Source organism: Athene cunicularia (genome assembly GCF_003259725.1).
Source record: "Athene cunicularia isolate RWA chromosome 1 unlocalized genomic scaffold, athCun1 chr1_part2, whole genome shotgun sequence".
Classification (NCBI taxonomy): Eukaryota; Metazoa; Chordata; class Aves; order Strigiformes; family Strigidae; genus Athene; species Athene cunicularia.
Genome location: NW_020799092.1, coordinates 32,557,486 through 32,579,653, shown reverse-complemented (window position 1 = coordinate 32,579,653; position 22,168 = coordinate 32,557,486). Strand labels below are relative to the sequence as shown.

Genomic DNA, 22,168 nt, shown 5'->3' with positions numbered 1-22,168 from the left:
GAGGGAGCCGGGCCGTGGCCCGAGCGGCCGGGGAAGGGGCGATCCTTTGTGCGGCGGCTCGCCGGGGCTGCCTGTTCCCGCGTTTCGGGCTGTCGGCGTTGCGACCTCGATGAGGGATATCGGGGAGGCCCGTGTCCCTTAGAGCTGCCCGCGCCGCCCGTCGGACCCGCTAGGGGCTGAGGAGGGGTAAAGGGCCGGCCGGGTTGGCGGCGTGGAGTATCGCGGCGGCTCATCCGTGCGGGTGCAGAGAGCACAGGGCGTGTGTGATGCTTCCCACGGCTCTGCCCTGACCGTGGGATCGAGGGCGAAGGTAGTAAACTCGCTGTGTAGCTCATAAACCCAGCTTCTCAATCAGTGTAGTTCACCTAAATGGTGCATTTCATCATGTCTGGTAAATACTGAAACTACCTTATCTTCCTAGTGTTGGTATTATTTCTAGGGTTTGCATAAAAGTTTTACAGTTACTTGCGTGTCTTGTTAGATAGTGGGACTACAGTACCATCTTGGCCTTCTTTGAAACAGGTGGCTCAATATATCTGCTGTTGTAGTTCAGTAACAAAATCAGATCAGTTTGCAGCAGGTAAATGTAATTGCATCTTTGTGGAGGGCACACCTGTTTTTGCAGGTGTACAGAGAAAGTGGTTCTAGAGAAATACCGACTTTAAAATTGTTAATTATTATAATAGTTATAAGACTTCTGTTTTTACCAGGATGCAGAAAGTGCCTTACATAAGGAATGGTTTCTTCTCAGCTGCATAAGTACTACCTGTATGTGGCTTTGGCCTGCACCACAAAGTTTTGTGTTTATCCACAATCAACCTTGAATCCTAACAAAATCTGTTATTTAAATTACTTCTATGTTAAATCATTTCCTTTAATGGCATAAATCCCTGGTGAGAGTTTATTTCACAGATACAATGCCTGCCCTCTGCACTTTCTTCATTAAAAGTGGTACGAGTTTTACAGTTCCACAGTTCTTCAGTTCATGCAGCAGTTAGAGTTCTGATTGAAAAAGTTCTGCTGCATAGGGAGTAAAAGATCTTCCTTCCATGTGCATATGCACGTCACTATTTTCTTTGCATTTTGGGAATTGATTTTCATGACTAGGAAAGGCTCTTTGATACGGTACTGTATCAAGTATGTGTGTGTGTTATATACACACAGGTATACTGAGTGACAGAATGTATGTTTCATGTATTAGTGTACAACTATAACATCAAATAAGCAACAATGGGAAAGATACAGAGGTCTTTTGATTGGTTGGGGTGCAGAGCTGGGTAAGATATCTGCTGATAATAATGGGCACCTTGAAATACCTGCAAAAATTATCTTCAGAAGTGCTCAACAGGGTTCATGCTGTTCTAAAGTAAAGGTTTGGAAGAGAATGATGAACATAATCCATACAAACGAACTATATGGCAATTAGCAAGGCGCAGAAAAGTATTTGAGTAGTAAATGCTACAATGTATTTATTTTTAAATTACTTTTAAAATTTTACTACCTTTTTTCTGCAGCTCAGCAGGTCACTTCCTATGTTGTTCTTTGATAGTCACTGTTGCAAGGAGGTCTTCAGCATTCAGACCTAGGTTACAGTGAATAGCTGTTTTCTCTGTGCTTTTGAAGCTCTTGTGAGCAAGTATGAGTCAGTATTATAACCAGTCGTGATTTTCTAACAAATGCATAATCAGGAGAGGAGTAGTCCTTCATGTTTTTCATACACAACAGAATGGGTAGGAGAGGGAAGAGAAACACATGGGATATGCTTCACCTGTTACACATCACAGTTATGCACAGTGATATTTTCTGCACATTTTTCAGGTCATCGCTCTGTCCAGCAGGCCCTGAACACATCCATGACAGCTGTCTGCATTACCAGTTTTGCAGCATCAAACATATGATAGCCCACTGATAAGATATTTATGGACTGATCATTTTTCTCACTATCTGGGTATCTTTTACATTAATGTATCTCTGAAGGAAGGGAAGAACAGACATGGCATCACTGCCTTGGGAAAGCAGTATTTTCCATCCAGTTCAAGAACCATTGCCGATCACTGTGATTGAACAATATTGAATGACAGACATTTTACTCTATCCAGTAAGTGCTGCCATACTCTGCCCAGTTTATAAATTAATTCCTACAGCAGCCAGCAATTTTCGTTTCACTGTATAGTCCTCAGCACTTCAGTTCTTGCATTTGTTACAACTGGTTGCTCTTGTAATTAAAATGCTACAAATATTAAGGGGAAGGGACAGAATCCAGGAAACAGAGCTTCTTCTGATATTCTTGGCCTGAGCTGGTCTGCTAGCAGTGTATCAAGTTAAAAATTGTTGCAGGGTAGAGCAGATTGTACTAAAAAGTGGAGGAATAATGAATGGCATTCTTTAATAATGTCTGCCTTAATTTGTTAAGGGAGATCATGAGATAGGAAATTTGATGTTGAGTTACTTGAGATGAGTTTTTTACAAAATGGGCTAGAACACAGAATGCTGTAGTTGCAGTGCACACTACATGTAGTTAGTGTACCAAAGTCCTCTGGAAAACTGCAGTGGTTTGTCTATTTTGCTATGAGACTGGAATTGTGTTAGGGGGTTTTTTGTTCTTGTTTGGACAATGACATCTCCTCCCTGTTTTCTTTTTTTGTTTTTGTTTTTTAATGTATAAATTAAATAAGCTCCTTGTTCAAACTGTTTAAATTTCTGCATCATTATTGCAGTGGGAGGACTGTATGAGAACTTCATTGCTTTGGCAGTTAATAACTGACATCTAATTTCTGGCTTGAAATTTATTCATGGCCACTTCATACCTACTTGCACTTCTGCTACTCTTGTCCATTGGCATATATCCTTCTTACAGTTCTCTAGAATGTACCTCTCCTCATGTATTCATAGAAAGCAATCTTATCCTGGCTAAGAATTTTGCTAAATAGAATAATCCAATATATTTTAGCTTCCTTTCACAAAACAGATTTTCCTCTTCTTCATTTTTTGTTTGGTTTTTGGTTTGTTTCTTTGCTGTTTTTTTTTACATCTACTCCAGTTTGAGTTCATCTTTATTTAGCTGAGCTTGCAGCATGGTAATCGGTGTTCTTTTTGGGGTCTTGTACAACTACTTTCACGTGCTTCTGCTGGGAATACTTTGTTTCTTGCATCCTTGGCCTGCCAACAACTTTTTCAAGTCTTCATGCTGTTTGACTTGTTGTAATGTTATATGATAGGGTAGCCACTTAATGTCTGTCCTTATTTTTATGAACGGCTTCTGCATTATTGGAGAGTTTGTTTTTATTAGTCCCTCTGTGTAAGGAAGGTCTTGCTGTTGTCTACTGTTAAATTGCATGACCACTCAAGGTCATCCAGTTCCTTTTGTATGTTGTTTCTTTTGCATGATGTTTCAATCCTTTTCTGCTTATATGAGTTACTTGATGTTACTGGGAAATTTTGTTAGCATCCTTTTTTGTTATAAGGTTAATTAAAGAAAATTAAAAAGCTTTGACCAAAGACTCATTCTTTAGGAACTCCATTAGTAACCTGTTTCTGATCTGATAGTTTTCTGTTCAGCATAACCCATTGTTATCTCTGCCATCTACGTATTTGGTTCCTTTCCCATCTTTTTCATCTTAACTGATATGGTACAGTATCAGAAGTTCATACATCATATGGCACAGTATAAAAAGTCCATATAATCTTCTTGCATTTCCTTTATCTAGGCAAATTAACTGTCTCATCAAAGAAAAATGTTGTGAGTTTAGCACAATCTACCTCTGATGAACCCATGTGATAGCTTCTTTGATGATCATCTGTTTTCTTCTTTGTCTTTGAATTTTGCAAGAAATAATAATTATTTTCAGTAGCATGCTGGCTTTTGATCAGATTCATAGGCCTGACATACTCCTGATTGCCTTTTTTGTTTTTTTTCCTTGTAAATGTATGCACTATGTTCGTTTTTTTTCCACTTTTGAGTTTATAGATTTATTAAAAATCCTTCTTGCTGGATCTCTGATCTCCTGTGCCCATTCTTTCAGAACACTGGGATGAAGGTGACCCAAACACTGCCCTTTGAGTGCATTTGCAGCTCCCAATTTCTGCTTCTAGCTGAGTCATTTGTACTATATTTTAATGAGCTTAAGCAAGTTTGGTTTTCACATATGGATAGATATTAAAGCTATGCTTACAGAATCACAGAATGGTTGAGGTTAGAAGGGACCTCTGGAGGTCATCTGGTCCAACCCCCATGCTCAGGCAGGGCCACCTAGAGCACAGGACTGTGTCTAGTTGACTTTTGAGTATCTTCCCTAGGATGGAGACTTCACAACCTCTCTGGTCAACCTGTACTAGTGCTTGATCCCCCCTCACAGTGAAAAAGTGTTTTCTGATGTTCAGAGGGCACCTCCTGTATTTCAGTTCCTGCCCATTGCCTGTGGTCCTGTCACTGAGCACCACTGAGAAGAGCCTGGCTCCATCCTCTATGTATCTTACCGCCAGGTATTTACATACATTGATGAGATCCCCCAAGTCTCTCAGCCTTTCCTCATGTGTGAGAGATGCTCCTCTTTCAGGTTCACTCAGCCTGTTGTTGGAACCTAATCCCAGAAAGTCTTCCTGATTGTGTCAGGTGTATGTTCTGTATGGTTCTGGTGGAAGCACTGGAGCTGACATTTGTTGTTTTCCATTTTAATGCTGTGTTTGCAGAAGAAAGATAATCTCTGCAAGATTTTTCACCAGATTGCACTAAAAAAGGAGATTTTGACACACACAATGTCAAACTTCCACCACCTTATATTTTTAAGGGCTTTTTCATACAGAGTGTTTGAAATATAAGTCCTTGCATGTAGAATTGTGTAAAACATAGTGTTGAAATCATTTCATTGCCATAAAGATATCTCTGTTGTTTTGTTTTGTTTTTTTTCTTTTAAAATTTAATTAGGAAAGAAAACTCTCAGTGCACTTGAGGTATTGTTTTAATTTACTCATGAATCTTGTGCCATTCTTACAACCAGTTCTGTCCATATTATTTACATAAAGTTGCTATTCGTTAGCTATTTCAGTACTAATGGAAATACATGTTAAGGAATAGCCCCAGTAAAGGGTGGCTGAGTGTCATGATGGTAGTGTCACTGTTGAATCTAATCTTTTATTCTAGGTCTAGAAGATCTGATCTTTAGTATGATTCCAGACTTTTAAATTTGGGGTTTACTGTTTGTCCCATTAGAAATCCCAGACTGAAAAATACAATATAAATTGTATATGTATCTTTCCTGACTTCAAATTTTGTTTTGTGCAAATGGGAGAATGATATCAAATTAACAAAATGAGACTTTCTTTGGCTCACCTATCTGCATCAAATTTCAGAATCCATACTAAATCTGCATTTTAAAAGAAAACAAGCTGAGGATGAACACAAAGAGAGTCAAAAATCTCATGTCCAAATTCAAAAGTTTATATCTATGGGAAATATTGAACACAGCTCTACTGAACCTAGAATTGGAACCCACGAACTCAGAACAAAGATTCTGAACTTGTAACAGGTACTGTCATTTCATAGCTAGCCCTTGCTCAAGCTGTCATCTTCCCGTCATTGGAGGGAAATACGCACAGAAAAGGAATTACTCTTTCTAGAGACTAGCCAATACATGGTCTGTGTTCTTTATCTTCTTCCTGTAGTGGAAGAAGCTAATGTAAAAAATGAGTCCTGAAAACAGTGGAAAAGTGCTTTACAAGCAGCGTGCCATCCTGAGAGAGAAAGGAAGCACCAGGGCTCAGCAGAGCTGGCAACTACATGGCACTGGGTCCGGCCTGTGTGGGGAGGAGGTAGGAATGATGGAGTCCATTTAGGAGGGACGTGAGACAGAAATACTTTGGAAATATTGGGCAACAGCATAATGTGTTCAAATGTCAGGTTCAGGAAGGCATCTCACTGCTTATTTAGGCAACAAGCCAAGATGCTGCTTGGTGCTGTGGGGCATGGACAGTGACTACATAGAATGTTCTGAAATGCAGATTTCTGTTAAGAGAGATTCCAGCAAGAGGCACTACCATTTCCCAGTATAGTACAACTCCATTCAGAACAGCCTTTAGCTGATGTGTTCACTGTGTGCCTACAATAGTAATCCATGTCTAAAATGATACTTATTTGCTTAGATTACTGGTGCATCACTAAATTGAGATGCTCACCTGAACCCTTTTCAACCAAATGTAGCTTTTATCAGAACACTCAGTGGTGTTTGTTTCCACAAATGCTTTCTCTACCTAAATTGAGCTGTTCTAGAATATTTTGATTAAAAATGAAACAACCAAATAAAAATGCCAGGAAACCTAACCTCAGAAACCTTTTTTTGTGATGAAAATTTTAAGTCATATTCATTCAAAAACCTGAAAATTTTAGGACTTGCAAAGTAATGTGATTTTTGTCAAGCATCAGGCTTATAAATGTTGTATTTAAAAAAAATAACATCTCAAACATTATAAATTAGGAAAAAGAAGAAACTAAAAAAGAACATTGACATAACTTCAATGGTAGTGTTAGTAATACTCCCTCAACAGGATTTTTCTCACTGAGTATTGAGTGGATGATAGATGTAGTACTCTCATTTTATTTTTATATATATGTGCATGAAATAAAAAGCCAATTTTAAATACACAGTTCTGTCAAAACCAGAGTTTACTTGTTATTCTGATGAGCTGGTTCTGAGACTGTGCATTGTCTGCCTGAAGAGTGGGCTGTTGCCAGAGAGGTATTCGGGCTTGGCTCTTTTCCAGCTTATTCTCATTTTCTTCCTTATGCTGGCACCTGGATTTGTGAGTGATGCTGTAACCTGGCTCAGGAGACTGATTAGACTGTAAACTAGCCTGGCTAAGAAAGAAAAATTTTAAAAAGATGGCTTTTTTTTTTTTTTACAATCAGATCAGTTCCTTGTTCCATCTCACCATTTGGCTGTATAAATTATCATTAGTGTTCTAAAATGGTACTGCAGCTTTCATCTGCACCCACTGGTAATGGCTGATTAAATTGACCATGTAAATGCAGCCTGGGTTGATTATCTCTGCTACAAATTACACTGTACTGTAGAGGCACCTGGTCTAGTGACGGATGGACTATCTGGGATATTTTGCTTCTCAGCAGTCCGCTAAGGAAGAGGACAGACAGGCTGTACTCCTTTTCATCACATGACTGTGAGGCAGGTGATACCAGAGAGAAAAATCAAAGAAACTGCAAGCTTAAAACTGTATAAAGAACAGTCTGGTTGTTGCAAAGGCCAAGTAAACTCATCAGGCATTTTTGGATAACACTAATGTTGTATCTGAACAAATAGAGAAAAGAATTAAATGGGCTGTATGATGTGTAAACCCATATTGCCTTTATTATTTTTAACAGAAAATTTAAATATAAAAGTACATGATGATTCGTAGTAAATTTTGAGGTCTGTTGGTCCAAATATTTTTTAACACTCCTCTTTGTTAATTACTCTGGGCTCACATTTACAGGAAGGTTAATACCACAGTACTGCTCTCACAACTTCAAGTCATGAATCAACTTCTTTAAGACACTTGAATAAAAGAAATGACTAACTGTACTTTTCTTTTAGGCTTTATAATGTCTCTTGGTTTTTGGATACATTTCACTTCAAGATGTTTGCTTATAGTGTGTTGCCATTAGGAGTCAGAATTAACAATGGATTAACAAGTTGATTCTTTGGAGCTGGTATTTTAAAGAGGTTTCCAAAAATATTTCCAAAATATTCCACTAGTTTTACCAGTCAGGTGCATTAATTTCATTTAGTTTTGAATGTAAGTGAAGGATAAAATCTATGAGTTGTTAGTAACTGCTATAAACCAAACCAGTTTACCTGTGTCAGGCTAGGCCGATGACCTGTGTGATCAGTGACTTCCCACCCAAAGCTCCAGGTACATAGTCTGGCTGGCCTGTTACCCCATCCTCCAGGGAAGGTGATGTTTACCACTTCCAGTTTTTCAGGTATTCTTCATCTCTGTCCTTTTCAGAAAGGTCCTGCTGAGCTTTTCGCCTGTATTCACAGGCCCACTTCTGAACAGGTAAATAATCCAGAGCTCTCAGTGACTTTCAGGGCTTTTTCTAGTACATAATATTTCTTTCTAAGATTTTTCCACAATGGTAATGTGCAAGCACCTGCTGAAAATGCAAAGGAAAAAGCTTTCTTACGTTACAGATCCAGTGATACAGAACTATACACAAACTCTAAAACTTTCCTAACTCTTCAGGAGATGTGGGTGCATGCAGAAAATACCCAGGAACAGTAACAGATTAATGGGTTCAGAAGTTCTTGAGAGCCTGCTTCTAAATCAGATGGTACAGTAGTGCTGGAGAGGTCTATGTTCCTGTGGCAGTGAATGCAGAATAGGAAATTTAAATGACTCTTTCACTGCCTTGAACTCATTGTCTAATATTAGCCCTGTCAAGTGCCTGGCTCTTTGTCAGTTGGAGCACAGGAGGAGGTGGTTACCAGCCAGGAGAATATGACCAAGGCTTTTAAATACTCTTGCTTGGAAAGTCTTATTAATGGCTATATAGAAGATCGATGTGCAGTAATTCTTTCAAGCAGTATCTTTTTAAAAGCCTTTAGCAATCTGTCATCCTCGTCTCCCTCCCCCCAGTGAGAAAGCCACATTAGTCAGGAGAAATTGCACAGTCCTGGGAAGTTTCAAACTGCGTCTGCTGATGCTGTCAGGAAAATGCTACTGTGCAGGGGCACAGGTGCAATTACACTGACAGCTGCTTCTCATCCTCGGCTCGGGTCATCCTGGAGGGACAAGCGGAAAGAAACGGGGAGGTGGGTGAGATTCTGTCAGGTGCATGGGAGCGGTACCGAAGAGAAAAATGGAATACCCTCTTCCAGGAGACAAAGATTGCGCTGTCTGTGAGTGTTAGCTCAACTTCTTCAAATCTGTGTTTTGAGAGGTGGGGTGAGATTTCAATACTGTTTATTTTGCTCTGAGTTTAGCCACCTGTTCAGCATATCTTACTCTTTGCTCTCTCTCTGATAGAAATGTGGGGTTTTTTTTCAGCTGATAATTTATAACGTATAGTTATTTTGGAGGTGATTTAAGCTCCCATGGTGGTTTTGTCATATTGCAAACCTCAGCTTTGAAAAAACATATACATATTTTAAGAATAGATCTTGAAACCTCTTATTTTGTGAAGTGGCGTTAAATATTACTTTTAAGGGTCATCTGTTCCATTAGCCATGGTTGGAAACTAGAATAGGGGTTTACTAGGTAGTAAATTTTATCATAGTAAAGAGCATTGGGTGTGGGAAGCCCCTGCCTTTAATGGAGAAATCCTGAGTCATGTACTTCATGATGCATCAGCAAAAATAATTTGGGTGTGGCTTTGATTTTCAACTGCTATTGTAACAAGACTATGAAAGCTAACCGTGTTTTAATCTAGTTTGTGATTGCAAAGGTTTTTCTGAGAATACACACAAAATACTTCACATGCTGAAGTGCAATATCTTTGCTTACGAGGCTGCAATAGACGTATTTGAGTAGATATCTATCAAAATTAAGCTCTTTTCTGAAGGTAGGGAATTCTCTACTATAACAGCCTTTCCATGACATAGCAGTAGGCAATGTTATATGTTTAATTATCTTTTCATGTTTGGCTTGCGTTTGGGTTTTTTTGTATTTATTTCTACTGTAGGCTTAGAGTTGCAAACATGATGTTTAGTCTTCAGTTAAGGTGGTGGTGTTTGGGGTTTTTTTTTATAACCAAGTCAGTGCTTTATGGCCAGTGGCATTAGTAAGCACTGGGAAAGGGTTAAAGAACCAAACTGATTTAGTGGACTGTTCTTTAATTCTGCATAATATATCTTTAGAATGAGACTCAACCACTTTCATCAATGAAGAAAGGAGAGTTGTAATTAAACATATGTATGTGAGTTAAATTTTGGTAGTATGTATCTAAAATATGCTCAAGGGGTTATGAATGAGGAGGAAATTATTTTCTTTCTTGATTCTGGAAATGGGAGCTTATATAAACCTATACTATAAATATCTAGTTACAGTTGAATGGCTTTGCAATATGACTAGCTATAGTGAATTAGAAAAGTCATAGGAAGATAAGTGTCTTTTGTCAGTCTCTGCTCAGTCCCCAGAAAACCCTAATTCTTAAAATTCACAAAAAGTATATTCCTACTCAGTACATCAACAGTTTCTGACTACCTTTCTTTACTTAACAAGTTTTTCCATGTATAATCTTATGAAATACTCCAAAGAATAATCACATTTTGTTTTCTGTCTGTCCTAGAACAGTTTTACATTTCCAGCACACATTTTGGACAAATAACATAATAAAAAAATTCCCTGGCTGTAAATGTAATGCCTGTCTCTTGTATCTAGGTGGTCTCAGAAAGTGACTTAGAAGAAGAAGAAACTTAGAAGAAACTTCAGAAATAAATACAGCATATTGCTGAAAAATCCTGTCTTGGTATCCTCACTTACTTTAGATATTTCCCGTCAATAACTGGTAGTATGATGGTAACATAACAATAAGATGAATTATTAACGGGTTTTTTCCCTCTACTTTGTAAATGATTCATTACCATGTTATTCAGAGACAACTAGAAATAAACCAACCTGATTGTCAAACATGAGTAATAGTAACTATTCTGGTTATTTTCTGAGAGTGGTTGAAAGTAAAGATTCATAAATACATGGAAATAGATTCTGCCAGAATAATATGATGCTGTATTGCTAGGAAGATGAGATTTTATATTTTAAATTTCCTTTTCATGCCATCCACTGAAACAACCTTACTGTCCCTTTACTTCACATCCTAACATAAAAGCTTCTCCCAAGTCTAAATTAATAGGTTTTTTAAATTGCCTATTACTGCTTGCAAGGATAAACTTTCTTATATATTCTGAATTTCTTAAACTAAAAGTGTAGTATCTATAATATATGCAGAAATGTAAAATAAGTTGCTTTTTTTTTTTTAATGTTGGACTGTTTAAAAAAAGAAGGCATGAATTTTTTTTTTTTTTTTTTTTTTTTTAATATTATCAGTGCATTTGCAGGTGAAAACCTCTGAGCCTGACAATGCTGATGAATTGACGGGCTGAATTGAAACCAAGGAACTTTTCTGACAGAAGTGCATATACAGGAATATATGCATATCTGTGGTCTTTTTTATGGGAAATAATAAATGTAGGAGTGAGAAGTTTGGGTAAGGATGTAAGCTAGAAATCCAGAGCTATAATTTGTGGGATATCAGACACATTATGAGATTTAATTATTGGTTTTAAAACTCTCTGAAGATGAAAAATGCTTTGTAAGCATTAAGTATAATACTTTAGTTTCTTGTATTGAATCAAACAGTATACAGAATAGGATATTTTAATGGTATCTTATTGCAATTCTGAACTTGCGTTATTAATTTTCTGATTCTTTGATAATATTGGAACTTTTATGTTCATGTGCATAAAATCTACCCTTCAACCTTTTAAAATTCTTTTCCTGGATCTTCTAGCCAGAAGAAATTTGCTGTAGACTGGTGGATACATCATCAGTGAGTTATACAGACCAAACAGCTTTACTGGTGACGTTTGTCAGTATAACTTAAAGCTGAGCAGTAAATAAATAAATCGTGTGTGTTTGTCAGCACAGGCGAATGTATATATGTCATCAGTGATATTTCTGGTAGGAGTATAATCTTCAAATTTTCTGAGCAAAATGTACAGCTGAGTGTGCTACACAAGAGACCTTACTCTTAATGGGAGAATTTTATGTTCGGTTCATTAAGGTTCTTAATAATCTAATTTCAGAAAGGCCTCAACACACTTTTTATTCAGTGCTTTCTTTGCCCACATATTGCATGCTATTAATGGATTCAGAACGGGGAACAATGTGATTTTACTTACAGCATAAGGGAATTTAGTCACAGTATATTTCTTGGTCATTTGAGTTAATAAAAAATGTTTTCCAATGTGCACTTAGATTATATTACTAATCTTTTAGAAAAGAATGGGAAAGAGAAAGCATGTGGAGCCAAAGAAATGTGTTAAAGGATGGTTATTGTAGCCAGAGTACTTTCTGAGAAACTGAAAGAGGAGAACCCTTATGTACTTGAAGGAATATGTGATAAATATTCAAGTTAAATTTTAATCAGTGATCATTTGCTAACTCAATAATCAGAAAACTGATTTCTGGTTCTGAGCAGTGATGAACAATTGCAGATCTACCCATAATGAGACCCTGTAAAACTTTCAAAAAGTGAATCAAAAGGAATTATGTAAAACCTAGTAAAGTGTCTGTATTCCACCTCCATTACAAGAACAAATAGAATTATCCATCCTAGCTAGGGACTAAAGTTTCATTAACATTTGGAGAGATATTTTTTTTCTATTTCTGTAGAGTAGAAAATGTACTAATTACAGTTAGATGGAAGGTTTTATTGTTGCCAAATACCCAGTAAGAGGGGAGAATTGGTCATCCTTGCGTCTATGCAATATTTCACTTACTAAATGTAGCATTCAGGATTTTAGCTAATTCTGTCTTCAGTGGACAGAGCATCTGTCTCTCTCTGCCTTTCTTCATCCATTTTTATTGGGAAATGGAACCAATCTAAGCAGCATTAGACCGGTTTTCTTGATGAGCTTTTTAAAGATTATCTCATCATGGACCCCAAATCAAGGTTCACCCTGAGATATAGTGGAAAAACTCCATGGTATATTTAGTTTGTTTTGCTAGCTGTCTGTGTATAGGTGAGTACCAGTAAAGTACAAGAGTAGTCATGTGTCAGATGATGGCTGGCCTTGCTTGTGACCGGTATGATCAAGACGATGGACAGGTCTGCCAAGAGCCTAGATATGATTTCATTGGAGTCCTGCCTGGAGCAAGCATCAAACTATAATTTTGAATAAAACATTCTCTGTTCACTCACTGTTTTGTCTATGTGTCTTCATCTAAATGGGAAAAATTCTGGCTGGTTCTGGCTGAAATCTCCGTACTACCCTAAAGCCTCTTATGTTAGAGTGTTCAGGTTGTTCCAGGTGCTCTTCCAGTGCACAGCCTGGCTCTGTATGAAAACCTTTTTAAGAAGACAAGGTCATGCATATCCATTTGCATTCTGAGTTTTGTCCTGAAGTTAAGTGAATTTTATAGTGTCTTAATAGACTAGAATACTTATTTATGTTTTCTTTTCCATTTTAGTTAAGTAATTCTGGTAAAATGTCATGTTATCCTTAAGGAGAAACATACCTTCTTTCCAGGCAGTCCAGAACAGCACATTGTTTAATTAGAGTTAGATGCATTTGAAAAAGAAGTCTAACCATGAAGGGCGAGTACTTAGAAAAAAGATAGGATTGAGTTGTCATGCTGGAAAAATTCCCTGAAGGAAGTGAGTCATTAACCTGTGCTAATATTTTGCACAATCATTTTCATTGTGGGTGAGGGGTATTGTCTGTACCTGTGAGTTGGTAGGAATGTTTGAGTTTCAGGTAATGTCCTGAATGTGTTGTGAGTAACTCAAGGAGAGTGTGCAAAAGTGTGACTTTGCATATAGTACTTTGGTGATGGGGTTAAAAGAAAAATCCCAAGAGGTAACAAGTTTAATTTGTTCAGCTAATACAATGATTGCTTCCAAGTTTTTTATGGTATGGCAAGCAGTCATTTGAGATTTGGCCATGTTGGTACATAGTTGTAGTGGATGGATCACCTTTGCAATTTACACCAGAAAGTTCATGATAGTCAATGTAACAATTTGTAGTAGATGTTTTGTTGGTGGTTGTTTCTGCAGACTTCTGTGCATTATTTACTGTAGTTTTTAATTTTTATTTACAGTATTTTTGTTACTGATAGTATGTTATGATTTTTAAAATTGCAGTCTTCCTATGCAGTTTGTTAGTGTTCAGACTAGTGTGGCGTGTTGATAAAATTTTTCGGAAGTCAGAATGAATCCCAGACTAACTAGGCTATTTAGGACTGATTGCTAATAGGTTTTCTTAAAAACAAAAGTCTCTTTACGTGTCCTGAGTAGAACTGGAGTTAGCATAAATGTCCTTTCCATCAAATCTGTCTTAGATACTGTGGTTGCAAACAGAAAAATAAGAGTTAAGTAAATCTAGATATCTAATGTAGGTGACAACAAGAAATTTCAGAAGTCTATACAGATAACTGTCTAAACATGTAAAAACCCACTTTCTGGGAATCAGAATTCCATACTTTCTCTAAGAAGTTTTATTAAGGACTTTTTGTAAATTAGTAGTTTTGCCAGCAGCTTAAAAAAGCTGGGTTGGGTCTTTTTTTGTTTTGTGGGGTTTTTTTAAATAACTCTGATACTCGTTTGCCAGAAGTGCTAGTACCATCCTTGGAGAGAGCAGAAGCCTTTTTCTAATTTGTTTTTCCATTTCTGTAAAACACTTTGTAGGTACCTAGTCAGGTTACACTGAGGTTTCATTTATTGAAGTGTGAAAAGTGCTCTAAAGTTTGTTTCAGTAGAAGTGGTTCAAAGTATAATCTATTCAATTTTTATAAACTTTAGGAAAACTGTAATTAAGTGTTCAGAAGTCACACATTAATATTTTAAAATATATTACCCAGTACATTATTTATGTAAGCTATAAGCTAAAGAACCCTATCAGATAACCTAGAAGAAATATTGCTGTGGGAAGATTTGACTGGTTGCATGTTTATTTCTCATTACGTTATTTTGTATGTTGACTATGGTCAGGATAAAACTTTAGGGGGATATTTAAAGCAAAATTCTGACTTCTTTGCTATTAACTGTGGGATTTTTTTTCTAGTTGCATAGAATCACAGAATGGTTTGTGTTGGAAGGGACCTTAAAGACCATCTAGTCCAATCCCCCTGCCATGAGCCTTCCAATAGACCAGCTTGCTCAAATCCTTGACCAACCTGGCCTTGAACACTTCCAGGGAGGGGGTATCCACAGCTCTTATGGGCAGCCGGTGCCAGTGTCTCACCACCTTCACTGTGAAAATATTCTTCCTGATAGCTAATCTAAATCTTCCCTCTTTCAGTTTAAAGCTGTTCTCCCTTGTCCTGTCGTGACAGGCCTTGGTAAAAAGTCTGTCTCCATCTTTCTTATAAGCACCCTTTAATTACTGAAAGACTACACTAAGGTCTCCCCAGAGCCTTCTCTTCTCCAGGCTGAACAACCCCGATTCTCTCAGCCTTTCCTCACAGGAGAGGTGTTTCAGCCCTGTAATTGTTTTCGTGGTCCTCCTCTGAACCCACTCCAGCAGATCCATGTCTGTCTTGTGCTGGGGTCCCTAGAGAAGAACAAAGTACTCCAGGTGGGTTCTCACCAGAGGTTCTCACCACACTTCTTGATGCAGCCCAGGATATGGTTGGCTTTCAGGGCTACAAGTGCACATTGCTGGCTCATGTCCAATTTTTCACCCACTATTATCCCAAAGGCCTGTGCAGGGCTGCTCTCAGTCCATCCATTGCTAGTTGTGTGGTCGCTATATTTGTGCAGTTGTATTTTGTGGGAAATAGGGAATGATTTTTAACATTGTTTTTTCTTACTTTCCTTATTTAACTCTCTTTCAGAATTCCCCACTCTACCAATATCTGCAGGATTTGGGACACACAGATTTTGAAGTATGTTCATCTGTGTCACAGAAGGCAGAGCAATGTGCAGCAGCGGAAAGACAGAAAGAGCAGACTGTGCATACTGCCCAGAAAGTAAGCACTCTCCTGTTTGTGAGTATTTCTCTTCTCACAACCACATTACTTCACAAATAAGTGAAATCAGAGGGGATAAACATATATTTCTTTGAAAAAAGAAAACAAAACAACAACAACAACAAAAACCCCAACCAGTTGTCATATCTTATCTACATATGTGTTTGGAAATGCATGGTTTACCAGTATAGTTTGTAGTGTTTCTTTGCACTTATGTAAGCTAGTGAAGCAAGAGTCTGTGACAATGAATTTTTTGTGTTTTATATTATTTACTGGATATTATTATGTGAGCTTGGCAGGATGTTCTGGGAATAAAACCTGTAATTTTCTGGAAGAGAATATTTATAGTTCCCAGCCCTTCTCTGGCATTCAGTTGTTAAATATTGCTTACTCTGTGACAAAACATATTAAAAAAGAGGACTTCTGGGAAGTATAAATACAATAACCAATCTGAATGAGATAGGAGAACTGTCTTAGGTTATGGCAATTTTCTAACAGTAACAGCTGACAAGAATCATCAACTGATTAGCTCAGACTTCTTATTTCTCTCTCATTTTAAGAAAAGACTTGTGGATTTTTTTAGAACATTTTGTTATTAAAATTATGCTTGAGATTTTGGCCATTTAACACTTACTACAGCCTACACATTTTTTGTTTTCCTTATTAAAATTAAATGGTATTTTACTGTTATTGGTAGTGTACAGGCAGTGTGACTCAGACAAGGAGCCGTAGTATGGGTGAGGAAATTCCTCTCCTGAGGCAGCTAATGTAGAAATCTCTTTGCAACAAGTATATTGACAATTCAGTAGTCTGTCTGTCTTTTCCATAGCACCTAGATAGAGCGTGCAAAGAGCAGTTATTTTCTGCCTACCTCTTTCACTTCCACAGTGGAGAGTTCAGTGGTCATGATCCACTATGTGCTAAATCAGGGGGAAAAAAGAGGCCTCCATGTAGACTTCTCTGTCCTGGCCACTGCAGGTTGAGACGGGCAGCACTCACAGGGAAAAACCCAAACCAAGCATTCATGGGTTGATGTGTTGACTCTGAAGAATTACCATTTCTTTCTCCTCTCTCCCCATATCTACACAAAAATGGAGTTTCCATTTTTGTGCACCTTAGGTCATCTGATTCTTGCATTCTGTGGCTTTTAACCTTCCACTGGAGTTCAGTTTTCCTGTTGTTCATTCTTGATTTATACCTCAGCCATCTTCAATCAGAGGTTCACAACCCCTTTCCTCTTGTTTGTAATCTCTGCTGCTTCTCTGCTCTACAATGTTCCACCCTCACAATTGGCTGGCAGTGAACTGGGGAGAGCATCCTGTTTTTCCCAAACATAGGCAATATGATATGAGTGGTCCTGAGATCTCCAGAAGGTCTCCTTACAGGTTTTGGTGGATGGGGGATCACATGGCAAATGAGGAAAGCTGATGCTTTTCTTAGGATCTTTTCTCAAATAATGCCATCTTGATGTATATCCATTACTCAGTTCTCAGATGCTTCAAGGAATTAGCTGGGTAATAGACACAGTTAGTTAGGCTTTATTTCAACAACATTTTTCCAGTTTTGTACATGTCCCTCTTGTTCCTCCCTTGTTTTAGGTCAGAAGTATTTTTTTTTCTTGTGGCATTTTTAATCTATTCTGCCCTGTGTAGCATCTTAGGTGGGGTAGGATTCAGAAGTGTGTGAATTGATGTGGATAACATCAGTCAATTTTTTTTCTGGTCTGGAGGAAGAATGCGTTTTTTGAAATATTTGCAATAGTATGGTGTATTTGAAAGGACTGACATGCACAGTCTTTGAAGTGGAAATTTAGAAGTTGCAGTGTGAAGCTTATTCATCTAACAGTATTCAGAGAAGTTTTGATGGGTCATATTTTCATGTAGTGATATTAATTTCAACCCTTCTTTGTATAGAATATATAAGCTTCCTCACACACTCATCAGTCCATTTGAAAAGACAGGATAATAAAACATGAAACATTTTGCTTTGGTCTTCAGTCCTGTTGGACTCTATCTTCATGGATAGATTGGGCAGAGTTTGTGTTTACCTGTTGGGCAGGTGCACTGCACACTTTGCTTCACAGCCTCAGTCTGCAGTTTCTGAGACTTGTAGTCAGTCCTGTGGAAGTGTGCTATGTCTCCTTTCTCTCATGCCCCACTTTCTGGTCAAAGATGACCATGTAGATAAGATGCAGAGTGCATATCCATTGAGTAGACCAGTAAGTATTTCTGCGTGCCCACCACATGGATTAGACAGCCTGTAAAAAAAAATCATACTGTAATAAGAATCCCCAAGTTTAGTACTATTCAGCAGTGTTCTTGTAGAGTTTAAAGCTTTTCAAAGAGCTCAGCAATCATGTAGAAAAGATTATGAAGGACCTTCATACAGAACTCTAGTCTAGTGTGCTGGGGATTTGTGAGCCCAGAATACAGATTAACTGATTGGAGGAGGAGAAGTGATTCTTGCAGTGTCTCCATGCTTCCTTGGCTGGTTTCTCTAATGTAAGATTATTTTAAATTTAGTGAATAAATTGATTTCTAGTTACTCTTGATGTGGATAGCTATTACATTTGTAATAATGATTGCTTCTATCGGGCACAAGGTAAGGCTGAATTTAATTCAGGGTTTACCTCACAATTTTTTATAATTTAATTTAGACTACCTTTAAAAGTATTCATGGAAATATTAGGCCTGCTACCCTTACTTTTTCGAAATGGCAGCTGGCATTCACCATAACCCTCAAGAAACTACTTGAAAAAATAGCTTTAAAGCTATTGGCAGTTTTGTGGTACATTTACATTGAAGATAACCTATTCTGGCTTAGTGCAGGAAGACTTTAATTAAATCACTGTTAATTGAAAATTAAGGTGACATATTTCATTGGCTGATTATCTGTTTATTACTATGAAGTAATGCATGGACTATCACTTGTTAGCTGCATTACTTTATTTTGCGTAATTACTTTTGTGGAAATCAATAAAGCAGTATGATGCAGTGTTCATGTATATAATTTCCACCACATTTATTACAAAAGTGCTGTGGGGTTAAGAACCTCAAAAATATTAAGATATACTGCTTTTAAAAGCCTCAGGTATTCTGTTTTTTTCCCCTCAAGCATTTTGCACTTGGTTTTGTTGTGTCGGGAGCAAGTCCTCCAGTATTGTGTCAGATGTAGAAGTAATTTGTCATGGGTTGCCTTGCACCTTGAAGGGAGCGGGTGTGTGAAAATGGGCTGTCCGTGTCTTGCAAATACTAGGATGACATTCACATTGTCTCATCTCTGTCTAGACAATGATATGTAGTGGAAATAAGGAAGAAACCTGTGTGTAATTTCTAGTGATAAAATGTCATAGATACTTCCTGTTGCTGTTCCAGTACCTGTTTGGGAACATTAATACTTTTCTTTTGTATTCTGATGTAGGAAAGTCTGGTTTTTGTCATTTGATTTCTGTGTGCCATTTTGGTAGGAAAGAGAATGAGGGAGAGGCAGCTGGCCACACGTTTGAAGTAGACTGGACTTAGAAGTATCTGAGGCTTTGTTGAAACTTTTGTATGACATACAGGCAAATCATTTACACTCCCATCCAATCATTTCATCATTTTTACATACTATTATCACTTCCCTTTTCTCAGCCTTCACTGGCCTTAACCTACTGAAGTCATAAAATGTCTGGGAAACAAATGATTTCTGAGTTCTGAATATGTACCTACCCACAGTTCTAACATAAAATGATCTTAGTTGAGGCTTAGTGTAATGCAAAATACACAGGGAGTAGATGATGATTCATGCTGAGTGACGCCTAGTATGTGTATATCGTTTTTCTTCTGTTCTGAAAAGCAAGATTACAAATGCCTTAAACACTTTATTAAAAGAAAAATAGAAAAGCTGCAGTATTTCTTTTTCTTTGAGTTGAGATTGTTTACTCCTTTTGTATTCAGTCAGGTAGGAACCATTTGCAGATGCAGATATGGTGACATATAGCAAGATTTTGGCAAGGCAAAGATGTAGTTTGGGATCTTCAGGGACTGAAAAAACAAATCTGAAATAAAAAGAGGTTCCTGATGACTGATACAACATTGCTGCTGTGTTTTTCTGTCCTGCTAAGCAGAGCTTGTTTCAGGCTTGACAAAAGGCAGAAGCATCGGTTGAATTTAAAGCACATCTTACATAGTTCTCTGTGTGTGTGGTTTTGGTGGGGTTTTTTTAATCAGAGCATGGTCCTAATGAACGTTGTGCTGTAAAGCTGTAAAGGTCCTTTAGGGTTGTGTTCTGAGGTTTGTGTTCAGTTTTGGGCCCCTTGTGTTCAGTTTTGTTCCACTCACTACAAAAAGGACATTGAATGACTCGAGCGTGTCCAGAGAAGGGCAACGAAGCTGGTGCAGGGTCTGGAGCACAGGTCGTACGGGGAATGGCTGAGGGAACTGGGGGTGTTTAGTCTGGAGAAGAGGAGGCTGAGGGGAGACCTCATGGCCCTCTACAGCTCCCTGAAAGGAGGTTGCAGAGAGCTGGGGATGAGCCTCTGTAACCAAGTAGTAAGTGATAGAACAAGAGGTAATGGCCTCAAATTGCACCAGGGAAAGTTTAGACTAGATATTAGGAAGCATTTCTTTCTAGAACGGGTTGTTGGGTGTTGGAATGGGCTGCCCAGGGCAGTGGTGGAGTCCCCATCTCTGGAGGTGTTTAAGAGTCAGGTCAACATAGCGCTGAGGGATATGGTGTAGTTGGGAACTGTCAGTGCTAGGTTAATGGTTGGACTGGATCATCTTCAAGGTCTTTTCTAACCTAGACGATTCTGTGATTCTATGAGGGCTGATGAAATGCAAAGCTCTCATCTGAGGGAGTACAGAGATGTGATTTAGTACCATAATTATATGTGCAGTGTTTCTGGCTGTACCAATCTCTGGGGAAAGTTACAGCTAAACTTCTGATCTCGTGATCACTTGGTACTCAAATCACTGTTTGAAAGAACTTGTAGACCTGTTTTCTGGAATTAAGCCCTATTTACATAATTCTACTTGATCTTTAAGGAATGTGTTTCTTCCCATTTACATTTTTCCTTTCTCAGTGATTTTCCTGGACTGCTGTGCGTATCTGAACATTTAAATTTATTATACTGTCACACCTTAACCCATCTTAGATGTGATAATATTTCATCACTAGAACAGGGCTGGTGCTAGAGGCAGCTACTGAGGATTGTGTTGGGGCTACCCCTCAGTAGCTGTGCAGGTGGTCTGATGTGGAAAGGCAGAGGGGCTAGTCCTTTGCATTTGTCTAGGGCTCCCACCAACTTAATGCGAGCTCTGGGTAGCTGGAAGGTATTTAATATTTAGTAGTATCTTATTTCTGAAGTGCATAGAATTGGAAGGTGCCAATAGGAATTCTAATATTTTAGATACCTGCTAGTTTGCCATTTCAGGTTCATCCTGTACAAGACAAATAGTCCTTAGAATTTTATTTTAGATTCAAATGAATGTACCTAAAATGTACATGTCCTATGCTATTTTTTTTAATGTTAGGAGTTATACACCTCTGTTATTAAGTTTACAGAGAGTTTGACTGAGTGGTGTTCTAAAGTTGTAAGAAGAATGCTCCAGAAGCACTGGCAACATGACCTGACTTGTGTGTTGATGAAAGTTGTTTTACTTGTCAGTAATGCTCCCAATGGGAATGCAAACTGTGAGACACTATTCAAAGAATCTGAATATGTGTTACTGTACTGGGTCACAGCCCAAGACAGTGGGTTGTCTTGTTTTGTGTTTTCAAGCACTGACATGCCTGTTGAGTGTTTATGCAAGCTCAGATTTTTATTTTTAAACTGAAGCATGGAAAGTAAACGAAAATATTACTTATGTAGCACACTAGTGTGGGGGTTTTTTCAGTAATTCCACAGTCTAGTTTACTCAGCTGGTAGCAGTTTGAAATTATCTTTGGTATAGGTTCAAATGTTGATGATAAAACCCCAGATTTATGAAAGCTAAGCACTGAAAGTGGTAGGCTCCAAGAAGCATAATTTGAAATAGTAAATGGAAATTCTTTCAAAGTACAGGTAAAAGTACTTCTGAATGAAGTATCTGTCTGCAGCTCGGATGCAGAGCAAGGACCTTTATTGAATCTCAATTTTCTACAAATTGTAATGGGAAAATTTTGTTTTATTTTGCATCACTTGACAAGAAACTTGGAAGATAACCTAGTGCTGCAGTTTGTGACAAACTTCTGTTCCATCTTATGTCAGTGCTCTTGAGCAACATCAAAGTACAATCACTTGGATTTATTCCAGTCTAAGAACTATGGATTGCTGGGATAGCTCGCTATCATTTAAAACCCCCTATTACTGCTTTGTCTCTCCACTGACCTAAAAACACTTCATTTTGGCATAGGTCTGCAATTTCTAACATAGAAAGATGAGACATATGTAAAGAAAAACTTGAGTTAGGTTACCTAAATGGATGCTAAAGTAAGTTATTTCAAAAATTGTTGAAGCATAAGG

General features: G+C 37.9%; 2 protein-coding genes across 5 annotated transcripts in view; one reads left to right on the top strand and one right to left on the bottom strand.

Annotated features, from left to right (window-relative positions):
• The window catches only part of FGD6 (FYVE, RhoGEF and PH domain containing 6), a 92,411-nt gene extending 75,823 nt beyond the window's left edge, over positions 1-16,588 (bottom strand). Inside the window, exons 1-4 of the mRNA XM_026864751.1 lie at positions 16,553-16,588; positions 7,956-8,041; positions 6,663-6,850; positions 5,330-5,363 (exon numbers count right to left, since the gene is read on the bottom strand). Of these exons, the coding sequence (XP_026720552.1) occupies positions 5,330-5,363; positions 6,663-6,850; positions 7,956-8,041; positions 16,553-16,588 (344 nt within the window). The remainder of the gene's footprint in view (positions 1-5,329; positions 5,364-6,662; positions 6,851-7,955; positions 8,042-16,552) is intronic.
• The window catches only part of VEZT (vezatin, adherens junctions transmembrane protein), a 44,575-nt gene continuing 37,973 nt past the window's right edge, over positions 15,567-22,168 (top strand). For all 4 annotated transcript variants that reach the window (XM_026862604.1, XM_026862594.1, XM_026862613.1 and 1 more), the window contains exon 1: positions 15,567-15,681. The gene's annotated coding sequence lies outside the window, so the exon portion shown is untranslated. The remainder of the gene's footprint in view (positions 15,682-22,168) is intronic.